The sequence below is a fragment of the Periophthalmus magnuspinnatus genome, chromosome 17, assembly GCF_009829125.3.
Source record: "Periophthalmus magnuspinnatus isolate fPerMag1 chromosome 17, fPerMag1.2.pri, whole genome shotgun sequence".
Classification (NCBI taxonomy): Eukaryota; Metazoa; Chordata; class Actinopteri; order Gobiiformes; family Gobiidae; genus Periophthalmus; species Periophthalmus magnuspinnatus.
In genome coordinates, this window is record NC_047142.1 from 10567899 (window position 1) to 10581444 (window position 13546).

Here is a 13546-nt window from a genome sequence, read left to right on the forward strand (position 1 = left end):
TCACCACTATTTCGTGTATTTTACAACTTTTTGTTTTCTAAATTTCTTAAAACTGCTACTTGACTGAGATAAAACTATGATAAATATTTACCTAGGTATTATCACACCAAACAAGCCAAATAAATTATACATTATATGTATAAAAATAAAAATAATTTAATCTGTCCAATGCAGTTCGATTAATCACAGCTAAATCAATGATGGCGTCAAGTGGCATCTGTCTCATTAATGGTCTTTTGTAATCTTAATTAGCTACTGGATTAATCACAAAAACTTATTAAATTGATTAGCAAATTAATCATCAACCAACGGACGCCCTAGCGGACATCAAGTACCTTCATAACTAAATGTATTTAAACTTTAAATTAAACGCTGCTTTCTCTCCACTAGATGTCACTAGCACCACAGCTTTACAACATGAAAATATCCTCGCTTCTCTTTTTAAATAAAAACGACATAATACATTACATTTGTATGTTTTTTATTGTTGCATATTTCATCCCTTTTCAAACCAAACAGACAGAGTTCCTTTATAAACCACAGTCTCTGGACAAAGCCTCCAACATCAGACGTCACATGCCAGAGCACTGGTTTACTGCGACCTCTTCACTACGGTGGGCTCCCATAGGACTGTTTTTACATAGGAACACTATCTCTCCAGTCTGTCACCAAAAACCCACAATGCCGAGCCATATAAAAAATAATCATACAAGAATATCGGACGTACAGGACAAGGGAAAGATCCAAAAAGACAAGAACTAAAAATATCTTTAAATCAAATGCTTACCGGTGATACAAAACGGTTAGTGCTAGATAGTCGGGTCTGAAGGGACGGAAGTGATCGCATAGCTCTGGTTGCAAAGGTAAAGTGTAGCTTCTGTTGCTCTGAAAAGGCCTAAATGTGATATTTTTGACTATTTTATGTTTTATTTTATGGTGTAAGTTGAGAGAAGGCAAGTGGATGACAAATTTATTTTTTAAGTTACTTTTGGCAACATGGTAAGTTAACTAACCCAAAACATTTCCCTAACCCTAATCTTAACTATTTCCCTCACCTTAATATAATCCTATTCCTAAACTTACCAAACGCCAACCTTCACCTTAACCATTTGTCTAAGCCCAACCTTACACATAACGCATTTCCTAACTTAAAAAATACTTTGCAGCGGACCGTCCCTCCCAACCCAACATTCTAGCATTAACCATAAAAAACAGTCTGAATCTTACAAGGCTTAGTAGAATTATTTAAATCCTAAACAGTCGGGAATAATTATCAAAATGTAAGTCTAAAAATTCAATTTGAATGAAGTCAAAGTTGGAGAGTCTTTGTACATTTTTGATATAGTGATTATGTCTGAGTTTAAGATGGTGGGTCTATATTCGATCCAATTTCTCACTAAGGAATTCCTCCACGCTGTCTGTGTTCCATTTGAGGATACTGAGCTCCTCGGCAATGTTCCCGCTGTCGTCCAGGAGTTTGAGGACCGGATCGGAGCCGCGGACGTACTGCAGACACAAAATCGGACAAGATGATTAACCTAAAACTCACTCCCATGTTGCACAGTGGTCTGGAATATATATGTTAGCAACTGCTGGGCTTCAGATGACGACACATTATATTAGGGTGGCCAAAATTACTGATACTAAAAAGTCACATTTACAGGATAGAAATGAACCTGAATATCTTTAGAATGATCTTGAGCTGTATCAGTACAAGTATAAGACACATAGACTAGTGTACACCCATGGACCACTATGGAACCTACTGGATGACTGAGGGATTACACAGATATAAGGTCACATGAGAATAGAAAAGTACTATTATTTAATGTTGAAAATCACATTCTTTTGTCTAAATAAAGAGTGTTTTAATTATTATGATCATGGTATCAGAATCTGTATTGAGTCTATTCCTTAGTATCGCAATCGAGTTTCAACTTTTACTATCGTGACAAGACCAAATGTTAGTAAATGAGAAAAACAAATAACTGTTCTGAAACATGATTAATGAAGGGTTTGGGGAGGATTTTCTAGGTTATGCAATGGCTGCTTGATTTGCAGTTTTTCCAGTTTTAAAAATGCTTGAGGGAAGGTGTTCGTAGATGAACTTTCCCGTGTTGTCACAATTCTAAAATTTCAGACTGCCAAAGCTGCTACTTGAAACTGTGTGAAAAACACTATAGTAACAATAATTCAAACTCGATACTTAATACTGACTCCAATATCACAATGATTAATGGCATCCTCTTTGGACAAAAAAAAAAAGCTGTACTTATTCCCATGTGTCCTTATATCTGTGTAATCCCTCAATCATATGTTGTATAGTGGTCCATGGGTGTATACTAGTCTATGTGGTCTTATATTTACATTTTATATCCTAAAGCTATTCAAGAAAGGTGAATTTCTGTCCTGTGAATGTGGCTTTTAGTATGATACCTGCTCAAATGAGTATCTGGTTTCGATACTAGTTTTAGTATCTGATTTTTGATACTTTTACTTTTTTACTCAACCATATAGAACTCTGAATTATTATTATTTGTGCTAAAGATATAAAAATAAACTCTGAGTGCAATGTGTTTCAGTAATACAGATTTTGTGCTTCAACAAAATGTAAAAAATCTGCCATGTGACAGATGGTATAGAATGGTTAAGATAAAACTACTATGGCAAGCTCAGAGGTTCAAACTTAAACGTAAGGACTATAAAAGTTATTATATAATGTGTAACAAGTTAACAAACATCAGCCGAACCAATTGTCTGCACATTCTCATACTGTTTACTGTTGACTTTTATAAAACATAAAAAAAAAACTCATTTTAAGCAGTTTACAATGATCCAAAGTTGTTCCTCACTTTAACACATTCCTAGTTGCCCAATTATTCACCACTATGAGTTGCAGAGATCAGTGTTAACTTTTGCAATCATGGTAATGCTAACAGCACACTTCCTGGTTAGTGAACAATAAAACTCTTTCAAATGATATGCAGACAGCACACAGCGGCCTCATTTTGACCCTTAGAGCTGCTTTTACAATACACCAGTACTGGGGCATTTTTAAAAGTTTTATTACAAGAAAAAATAAGTACAGCCCCATCTAATCCCAGGGCTCATACTCACCTTGATCTGAAGACCTTTGAACATCTTGGGCTTGTCGCTCCTCACAAATGCTAGGTGGGGGTGGGTTGGTGGGTAAGGGGGATACAAAAACACAGTTAAAAACAACATTGTCGTGACATAACCTCCTTACACAGAGCTATTTGAGTCCTTAGGGCCGTGCAGTTGTCCCTCTGAGCTGACTATGAGAACATAATAGCAGAGGGACACGCCACAGCTGAGGAAAACACAGGCACAAATGGCTGAGCAGTTAAACTGAAGGGATGTCTCTATTACAGAAACATGACATGAATGCTAAGTGAGGGTTTGACAGACAGGACAAGACCACTTCAGAGGACTGTTGAAAGATGAGCCTGGGCTGATATCAAATGCACTAGACAAAAACAAACTTTAAACTGCTCAGTGAACTAAAGTTACAAAAGAGCCATTTGTTTAGTTACTTGTATCAATTTAGCTTAAAGGCGCAACACTATTTTAAGCTCATGTATTATTCATTTTGCAATACCAAAGCACAAGTACCAGTAGTTTTGAATACATAAAGGACACATTTTTGCCCTTTTTTGCAAAAAGACAAGGAGGAGACGGATACAATTTGAAGAATTACTCAAGCACACAAATAAAAATAAAACTCCAGCTATGGTTCGTTGTGATGGGAGAATAACAACAACAACAATGTAATGTTATGTGCCAGGGTTAAGGAAATAGTTTGGTGTAAGAGTTTGAGTGGAATAAGACGAAACAAGACATGATATTGGTCCATGAGAACACAATGGGATTTAAACTGTTAAATACATAATCTTATTTATTGCACTATTCACATCATAAAACTTTTATGTGTTATATTCAGGAAAAGCATTAGTTGGAAAATGATGATGATGCATTCTTCAGCTGTTGAATGTAAATTAACCTACTGTAGATTGGTGGCAAATGAAAATAACCATTTAATACAGGAGACTGTGGCGGCCCCCCCCAGTCTAAAAACAACCTGCACTAAACTGGCAGAACAAAATTAGACTCTGTTGCTTATTGTATTATCATAAACTTATAAAAAGAGTCTAAACTGGTCAAAAGATGAAATGTAGGTAGTAAGTCACATTCACAAATTATTAGCTGAATAATTATAAATAATAATAATAATAATAATAATAATAAGTACCATAATATTAACCAAATCTAAGGGGAACTATGACATGTTAGCAATAGCCACGCTTGTTCTTACCATTATCAAGTGGAATTATTTAGAGCAGCCGATTGGATAGCAGATTAAACTAAAACGTTTATTAATGAACAACATACACTACCAGTCAAAAGTTTGGACACACCCTCTCATTTAATGTTTTTTTTTACTACTTTCCACATTTTATATACATACAGAAGACATCAAATATATGAAGCAAGATATATGGGATTACGTAGTCATAATATTTAGTGAAGTTATTTAACTTTTTTTCTTTGCTTCATAATTCAATATATATATATAAAAAAATAATAAAAAAAACATTGAATGGGATGCTGTGTCAAAACTTTTGACTTGTCGTGTAACTGAATTACACAGATATATTCTTACCTTGGACTTGTGGGAACCTGCCCAATTTTCATCCACAGACCTCGAGGATGGCCCCTGGATACAGCTGTGATGAACAAACACAAAGCACCTTCAGATCAAAGTAAACCAGCCAACGGGAGGCTAAGTTTGATAAATGCACAATACGACAGTGCTCATGTAATAAAACCTCCAGCACCACAGTACATTAGGTTAGCGGGAATTGAAGTCACAGCAATAAAAGGCTCCTCGCTGTGTCTCTGTAAACAACATGGTTCGTAAGGCGTTTTATTTAAATGGCATTTGAATAACGGAGGAAAGCAACATGTCTTTGATCTTATTGGACCTAAAGGATAACCTGGAATTTTAAATAGGGTTGTCAAAAGGATTACATCAGATGCTAAAACTAGTATCGAAACTAGATGAGGACAGAAATGAACTTTCCTGAATATCTTTATAATGATCTTGAGCTGCATCAGAACAAGTATAAGACACATAAACTAGTATACGCCCATGGACCACTATGGAAAATACCTGAGGGATTACACAGATATAAGGCCACATAGGAATATAAAAGAAAGTACTAATATTTAATGTTGAAAATCACATTCTATTGTCTCTTTATTATCATTGTTGTATCAGAATCGGTATTGAGTAGCAAGTCTATTCCATAGCACTGAAATGAAGTTCAGCATTATGACAACACTGTAAATAAAAAATATACCATTACTATTTTTCTTGTAATTTTTTTTCCCAGCAGCTTTCAAAATTTTGTTTAATAGAGACATTTCTTATTTTGAAAAACAGCCGATAAAAATGTGTCTGAAAAAGGTACATGAATCATTTTGACAGCCAGACAAAGAGTGGGATCTCTTTTGTTTAGCTGGTTCCATTTAGTCAGCAGATTTTTATAGATACTGGGGGTGGATGGAGATTTTACGCAGTAAGCAAAAACCAACCTAGAGCTATGTTTTAAAGACATTTGTATTGCTTCTAAAAAAAATTCTGCAGGGCCACTTCATCAATTTAAAAATAAAGCAAAGTTGGCGTTTACCATTAGTGGGCTCATCACCAAATCAAACTGTAAAATTTGTAGTTGAAGAAAACACAACAAACAAGGTTCCATCTTTCCCAAGTCAGCTACACACATCCCAATGTTTATATATCATCGTGATCATGAAACTGGGAAATACATTTATGGGAAAACAGAAAAAAGTACGTTAAAGTCACAAGCATTTCTATTGATTACAAGGGTGATCTAGATTTTACAATTTAATAGTGCACTACGCTGCTTTTCTACTGCCAGTAACCATCTCTATGGAAAGAAGCAGCAAGAATGGATGTTTTTTTCAGAAAGAGTTGTGAGCAATAAAACATCTGTAACTGAATAAATGTAAGATACTTGTATAGGTTTAATGCCAAACTGGAGCGTGCACAAAGCACTTTCCTCTGCAAGATTTTCAAAAACAAAAAATATATATATAAAATTTCTGCAAGCATATCAGTTAGTGCCGCAATGTTTGTTTTAGTTGGTTTAAACAAATCTTTTTTGGCTTCTGCCCAAACCACAACGCTGCTCTGTGATTGGCCTGAACCACTGGTGGCCGACGATCAAAACAGTGGGAGCCGGGCCAGAAGGATTATCAGGAGTTTGTGAAATAAGAAAAATAGCAAGAGTTCATCTGGTTGGTCAGGTTAGCTTATAGAGGATACTCCACCAGAAAAGATACATAGTGCACCAAACACATGCAGGAGAATTGCCATGTGAAAAAACAATATAAATAGTAAAACAAACAAAACGCATTCATCTCAGAACATGTTTGTGGAAATCTAAACTACAGGGTTAGGTGATTGGAAAAAGATATTTGTAATGTGGAGAAGACACTTGGATTACCTAAATAATCCAATAACAATCTTTGAGTTTTACTAATGGCATCATCAACATTCACAACCAGAGCACAGAGCCGCCCACACTTGGCTTTACCACTGTCAGGCTCTGGCTTCTGACATTTTACCTGCAAACCTACTCTCCGGTCCCCAGAGCTTCTCCCTGTCTAGAATTACCATCAGCGGCTGTAATGAGGCGCGACTGTACTACGCAGTGCTGAGGTGCTGTTGCTAAGATACAACGCGCTCCGGTCTTAACAAAGGACAAATTACATTGTTATTTTTTATTTTTTGTCATCCTTTCATGAGTCAATTTAATCCACCAAAAGAGCAGTGGGTGTTTTCAATAAGGAGTAATCAAAAGCGTACAATAATGGGAGAACTGTCCTGAGCAGGTGGAGGTAGGAAGGTGGGGGCGGTCTGGGGGTTTTATAGGACAATTGGAAGGATCAGAAAAGACGAAATGGGGAGTGTGAGTGGGAGGAAGCAGGGCTGGTGGGCTGTGGACATAACAGTGCAGTAAAAGGATACTGCCTAGATGTTTCCAGTATATAGTTGTTGACCTGGTGGTTAGTTCAGATGCCATTTCTGAGAAATATAGGTATTCCTGTCATGATAATTACTATATCGACTTATCGTTCCATATATCAAAGCTGGAACAATATATTTTGGGACTCAATATTTACCGTGTGCACAATTTATTTTAGAAAAGTGGGGAGATTCTCCTGCTCTGTCAGTGGTATAAAGTAGTTTCAATATCATTGTGTACCGCAGTGTATCCCTGCAGCAATACATAATTTGTCCACCTCTATATCGAGTAAAAAAAACAAAAACAAAACCATGAACAACTCCATGCATTAGAGAACTTGCCGTAAATTTCAGACTATAAGCCGCTATAGTCTGAAACCCACGCTTTGAACCTTGCGGCCTATACAGCAGTGCAGCTAATTTATAGATTTTTACTCGCTAACAGCCACCATGGGGCACTCTCGAGCAGTAAATGCAAAAGTGAGACAGATGTGGGGAAAGATTTTGCGCTGTGGAATACACTAGTTTTGACTTTGAACTGGAAAAAACATGGAAAACACACGAAGAAATGCAAATGACACAGCTTTTAAATTAAAGGCAATCAATCTGGCATCAAAGAAGGAAACAGAGCTTGGCATTAATGAATCAATGCAATGTTGGAGGCAGCAGTGGGAAGAATTTGGTTTAAAAAGATGACAAAAGCTTTCAGAGGAAATAAAAGCAGATGGCCTGTGTTGGTGCGGTTTTATTTTCTAAACCTGCAGGTATGTTCATCCCATGTTACTGTCTTGTTGGTGCCATGCTGATGCCGTGTTAGTGCCGTTTTATTTTCTAAACATGCTAAACATGCTTTCTAAACATGCAGGTATGTTCATCCTGTGTTGATAGCGTGTTGGTGCTGTACTGCAGATTTTTAGGCACAGTTTTTTTTTTTAAAAGAGTGTCTTAGATTAAAAAACAAACAAACTTCCATGTACTGTCTATCATGTTACAACATGAAAATTTATTTTACTTTCAAATTTAGCTGGTGTGGCTTATATTCAGGTGCACGCGATAGTCCGAAATTTATGGTACTACCGGCATTATAAGTGAATCATAGATGAATATCTGAATTCAGATTCAGATCGATTCCCAGTACATACTCATAGTCTACAGCTGTGCACACGGCAAGAAGCAGCACTCATCTGTCACTGATAAAAGCCTACGCCTTCAGTAAATAAATGATATCTTTAATAGCACCTACTTTAGCAGCCTCTGTGTCCTCATTCTGATACAGAAATCTGTCTGATGCTTTTCTACCGTCACTGTCACACAGTAATTTATCCCCTGTGCATAAAGGTGAGCTGGACACTGGTGCAGAGTGGCAGCGTCAGGATGGAGTGTGCGGACACAGATTACAATGGATGTTACATGGGGATTTGGATGAATAGTAGACCTGGAACATCGGTACAGAGGCGCATGTGGCTGCCCCCTGCCACTGTCGATTTGAATGAGCCAAAACAACATGAACTTTACCTGTGGTGACTGAAACGCTGGGGCAGTGACAGGTCGTCGGCAGCTGTGCCCACTATTTTTGTTCCCCTTGACTTTTGCTAAATTTTGTTATAGTTTTGACTGTTGAACACACAACCTGATCTATTAACTTTTTTGTTGTAATTTTAATTAAAACTAAAATCTAATTAACAGCATACACATACCCCCCCCATCTTGTGGTTTAGTCATTTCTTTAGCAAGTTGTCTGAAATGAATAGATATAGAAGAGTCTCCTTGTAAAAGTAACAGTTGAAAATAGGCCGATCATAAAGCTTCCAGTGGCTAGCCTCTAGTCACCTCGCTGCAGACAGACCTACTCCCGGATGTGACCCTCCCCCCTGCCCCTCACCTTGCGCCCCTCCAGTTGCGCTTCCTGCTGGCAGCATCTCCGACAGTCGGGCTGCAGAGCGTTGAGGCTGAACTCCCCCAGCAGATCACAGCCACTACACAGCAGATTACTGGAGAAGCCTATCTCCCGGCAGGCTTCAGAGGACAGCTCGGCTCCATACGCTGACAGCTGACGGAGAGGAACACAGACAGACAGGGCATGTTAGAATGAAAGGTGAGGGGTGAACAGAATGTGGTGAGACACAATAGAGGTCAGGATTGTGACATCAAACCTTATATAATTTTTAAATTGACAGATTTTTTTTCCCCCTATCACCGATGCCAATACTGACTGTTCAAAATCACGCTCAAAATTACAGGCAGAGTTTTGATTTTTTTTTTTCACCAAATTATGAAATTTTAATTTACAACAAACGATTACTACAAATATTCAAAAGAGCTGTGTAGACATGTTTTGAGCAGTTAACTATTTGCATTAAAGTGTTCAAATATAGCTTTGTGTGTAGTCCTTAGGCAGGGGGTCTGCCAAAACAAAATATTGGCTTGTGCTGGAGAAATATTGGCCAACTGATATATCTGTACATCTATAATTTTCAGTGCACCCAATATAAAACCAATGGAGGTTTTAAGATGCTACAAAACTTGGCGTTCATTCAAAAGTTTACTGACATTATAGCCTCACTGATACATTTACCAGTAGTGACCCAGCAGTTTATTGGGTTGTTCCACCTCTCTTTTGTTTATTTTTAGTATTGTTTTGGCCAATACATCTCTGCCACAAACCTAGTGGATTTTTATGGTAACGTCTTATTTTTTGACGTTCCAGATCGATTTTTGACATGATTTTATTTTGCCCTGTTCACAGATGCATCTTGACCCAGGAATTTACCTGTATTCTGCTAGAAGTGTGAACAAAGCCAGAACTGATTTTCCTGCATTTTTGATCTGGCAATTTCTCCAGTAGATTACCAGGCACCAGAGTGAATAAAACTAGAAAATTGACAATACTCTTATGGTCTTATAGTTATATAGTTGCGCTTGGCTCTGTCAGCAATGTCAGCACAATGCAAGTGCATTTCATTATTTAAAACATGGACTACCAGTTCCATACTTTCATTTTTTTTTCTTTCCAGAGCACTGTTGCCACTCCAGACAAGTTGATGCATTAGGCTGTGTAGATGCTAGCCCAGTGTTTCTCAAGCTGGGGTGCACGAACTTCCTCAGGTGGCACTAGCTCAGGCTCCTATGCAGTTCTAGTGATATCTAATTTTAAAGTCAAGTTTATTTATAAAGCACATTTACAAACAGCCATCACTGCCCCAAAGTTAACCTCATCCAAATGTCTGTCCTCTTATTGGAAAGTCCTTGTTTAGAACTCTTCTGTAGCAATGTAGTCTTACTGGAGACATGGTTTAGACCTTGTTTAGACCTGGAATAGTCCTGTTATAGACCTGCTTTAGATCTGGTAGTACTCAAGAGGCCAAATCATTTTCTTAGTTGGTACTTGTTATGAAATGTTTGAGAACTGCTGCTGTAGCCAGTCCATGCTATGATGATGACAACACAAATAGGCCTACAGAATTATCATCTCAACACAACTAGGCCTACAATAACATTATGATTTCATTGAAGAACACTGCCAATGTTTATTTCACGCCCTAGAAACAGTGAAGGACAACCGTACCGAAAGAAAGGACGCGAAGCAAGTAAAAAAGTAGTTTCATTTGACATATTAAACCATTATTAAACGATCAGTGTTGCTGCAGACAGAGGATGAGCCACGTCAGTGTAGAGCCGCAGATACGGATGTGGCTGAGGCAGATCGCGGCTAACAGCTACAGCTAACACTTTAGTTATAATCTCCGGGTCTTATTCAAAGTGTCCGCTAATGAAACTACTAATAAATCTGTCTACTAAAACTCACCGTTTGTAAAAGGGACACGAGCCACAGGAGATAAACCTCTCCCGACATTTTGAAGGCGGCTGCTAGCAAAAAGTGCTCCGAGGACCTTTTTATTGGAGCGATGTGCTGCCCCTGCGAGTGCCTGACATTTATTCTATAATTATTATTGATTAATTATCACAACGATGAAAATCTCCTACAGTATAATTAAGAATCAAACTCGATTAAAATGAGACAAAAGCAGTCGTTTTGTTTTTTTCATTATTTTACTGACAAATTAAACTGTAAAATGTTCTATGGTTGGGCTTAAGGTTAGGATTATATAAATAAAGCCCTAAATACCTCATTGATTGTTAGACTTAATTACAGCTTTTAAATCACAATAAATACGTATTATAAAATTTGCATGTTAGTAGGAAATATTACATAAATTTGAATTATATATATATATATATATATATATATATATATATATATATATATATATATATATATATATATATATATATATATATATATATATATATATATATATATATATAAAAACAATTATTGGCCATGAAAGGGCAAAAATCATACTTTGTTAGATACATAATTTTAACCTTCATCAAACATCAGCTTTTAAATTTTTCTCCCACCAAATACAGAGTGCAAAAAGGTGAACTTGACATATTTTGGAGATCCATTGCTCCTCTATTGGACTTGAGCCACTTTCAATAATGTGGCACGTTATATTTGCTTCTTTGTGTAATAACCACACTACCACACCTTTGTAGTAAATACGTGTGAGGAAAGGAAAACATTGTATTTGTTCATTAATAACTACGCTACACTACTTTCACGCGAGTGCGCCCTCTGCTGTCCAAGTACGGCCCACTCTTTGGAAAAAGGTCCAATCCCGTTCGCTGAGGCTGTGACTGGGGGCGAATGGCGAGGCTTTGCGCTGTGGTGGACTCCCGCTACATCCAATGACCTGGGAGCTTGTATTTGGACAGCAGCAGTCAGTGCGTAGTGCAGCGGCGAGCACACTGGATGGGACAGGACCGCCGCTGTGCATGAAAACACAGCCGAATAGCTCTGCGAGACGCCGGGCCATCCAACAGGCTCGCTTTGGTGGGAATAAGGACATAAAACGCTCTGAGCATGCGAATTTTAAGGTAACGAGTGGATTTACGCACCTGGAGGAGACGAGAGCGGCGTGTGCGTGCGTGCGTTTGGAGAGGGCCATGCATTGACACTTCTTTGTAAGCAGCGTCGTGTGCCTAGAGCAAGCATGGAGTGACCAAACCCCTTTTGTAGCGTGGATGATTTGATGGGGTTGCTCCGAGTCATGATGCCGCCGAAGTTGCAGCTGCTGGCGCTACTGGCGTTCGCAATAGCCATGTTCTTCTTGGAGAACCAGATCCAAAAGCTGGAAGAGTCCCGAGGAAAGCTAGGTAAGTTCACCCAGTGTTGTAGCACATTACGCGGGCACAAGGGTCAATATAAAGCAGCTTGAGCTATTGATTAAATGTTTTTGAAGGCTTTTCCATTATTAAACTCATAATGAACCAAGTGCCCTTTTCAGATCCTTGGTGTCAACAGGAGGAGAGCTGCTGTACAGATCAGTCAGGTGATGCAAATTGGTGATCAGTGATAAGCTATTTAAAACTCTAGACCTACTTGAGATAGAAGAGGGCAATCACGGTTGTGCTACAAGTAGTTGTATCTATTGAGTATGCATGTGCAGTCACCGTGCTGCTCATACTGGCATCATCATGTACCGTAAAGACTATCTGAAGGACTGATATCACCTTTATGTGACAAGGTTGGAGATATAGATGTACTGGAGTCTGTTTAGAAGATGCTCAATAAAGCTTTTACTTATGTGGGTGTGGGGATGATTCTATAGTCAGTGACTTCTCAACTTATCTTGCATTGTGGAACATTTGTAATGTTTTGTCACCACTTGATGATTCACATTTGTCATCATTTTCCATCCCCTGAAAAGTCTTACCACGTATATACAGGTGAATACATAGTTATTGCACATGTACAAATGGTTTGAGCAAAGTGTCTTGTATGGGAAAATTAGGTAAAACAGCAACAAACATTATGTAAATTATGTTAGTTGAGTTTCTGGAGTTTTATTACATTGTTTTTAGGCTGTGTTGCTTATTGCCTGGTAACTGCTTTATATGCAAAGTAAAAGTGAGTGTGCCGCCATTTATGATCATGGGGTTTGACATTGCAATTATTTCTTTGTCTTCCATTTGAAGGCAGTATGCATGTTAATTACCAAGGTTATTATTATCACATATCGTATTGTTTTAATTATAAAAGGATTTTGACTGCAGTAAAGTCCGAAGTCTGTCTTGTCTGTCTTGTTGAGGAAACAAAAATATCCGCCATAGTTCTCTAAAAAATGCTGGCCCTTGGCTGTCCCAATGGGGAGCCCTCTCTGCTTCACTGTTCTCTGAAAACCTACAGCTAATCCCAGAGTGCCCCAGGTCTGGATGGAAACTACTCTCTCTCTGCCCTGCTAGAACTGTGCATTTTAGAAAACTCAAACTTTTTATCAATAGAAAAGATACAGTAATATGCGTTTAAGATGTAAATATTTCCAAAATGTTAATATTTTTTCTTTGCCAATTTTTATTTTATCTTCTTGGAGAAACGTTTTGCCGATTAATTGGTCGATGGTGGCTAAT

At 37.9% G+C, this 13546-nt stretch overlaps 2 protein-coding genes across 2 annotated transcripts in view; one reads left to right on the forward strand and one right to left on the reverse strand.

Annotated features, from left to right (window-relative positions):
• Nucleotides 1-464: 464 nt before the first annotated feature.
• selenof (selenoprotein F) lies at nt 465-10972 on the reverse strand. The gene is made up of 5 exons (XM_033982913.1): nt 10878-10972; nt 8955-9122; nt 4682-4745; nt 3118-3167; nt 465-1506 (listed from the first exon to the last, which is right to left on the reverse strand). Exons 1-5 carry the CDS (start codon nt 10923-10925, stop codon nt 1375-1377), a joined length of 462 nt encoding a protein of 153 aa, XP_033838804.1. The 5' UTR covers nt 10926-10972; the 3' UTR covers nt 465-1374.
• Nucleotides 10973-11774: 802 nt separating this feature from the next.
• The window catches only part of hs2st1a (heparan sulfate 2-O-sulfotransferase 1a), a 62079-nt gene continuing 60307 nt past the window's right edge, over nt 11775-13546 (forward strand). Inside the window, exon 1 of the mRNA XM_033983068.2 lies at nt 11775-12292. Within this exon, the coding sequence (XP_033838959.1) occupies nt 12169-12292 (124 nt within the window). The 5' untranslated portion in view covers nt 11775-12168. The remainder of the gene's footprint in view (nt 12293-13546) is intronic.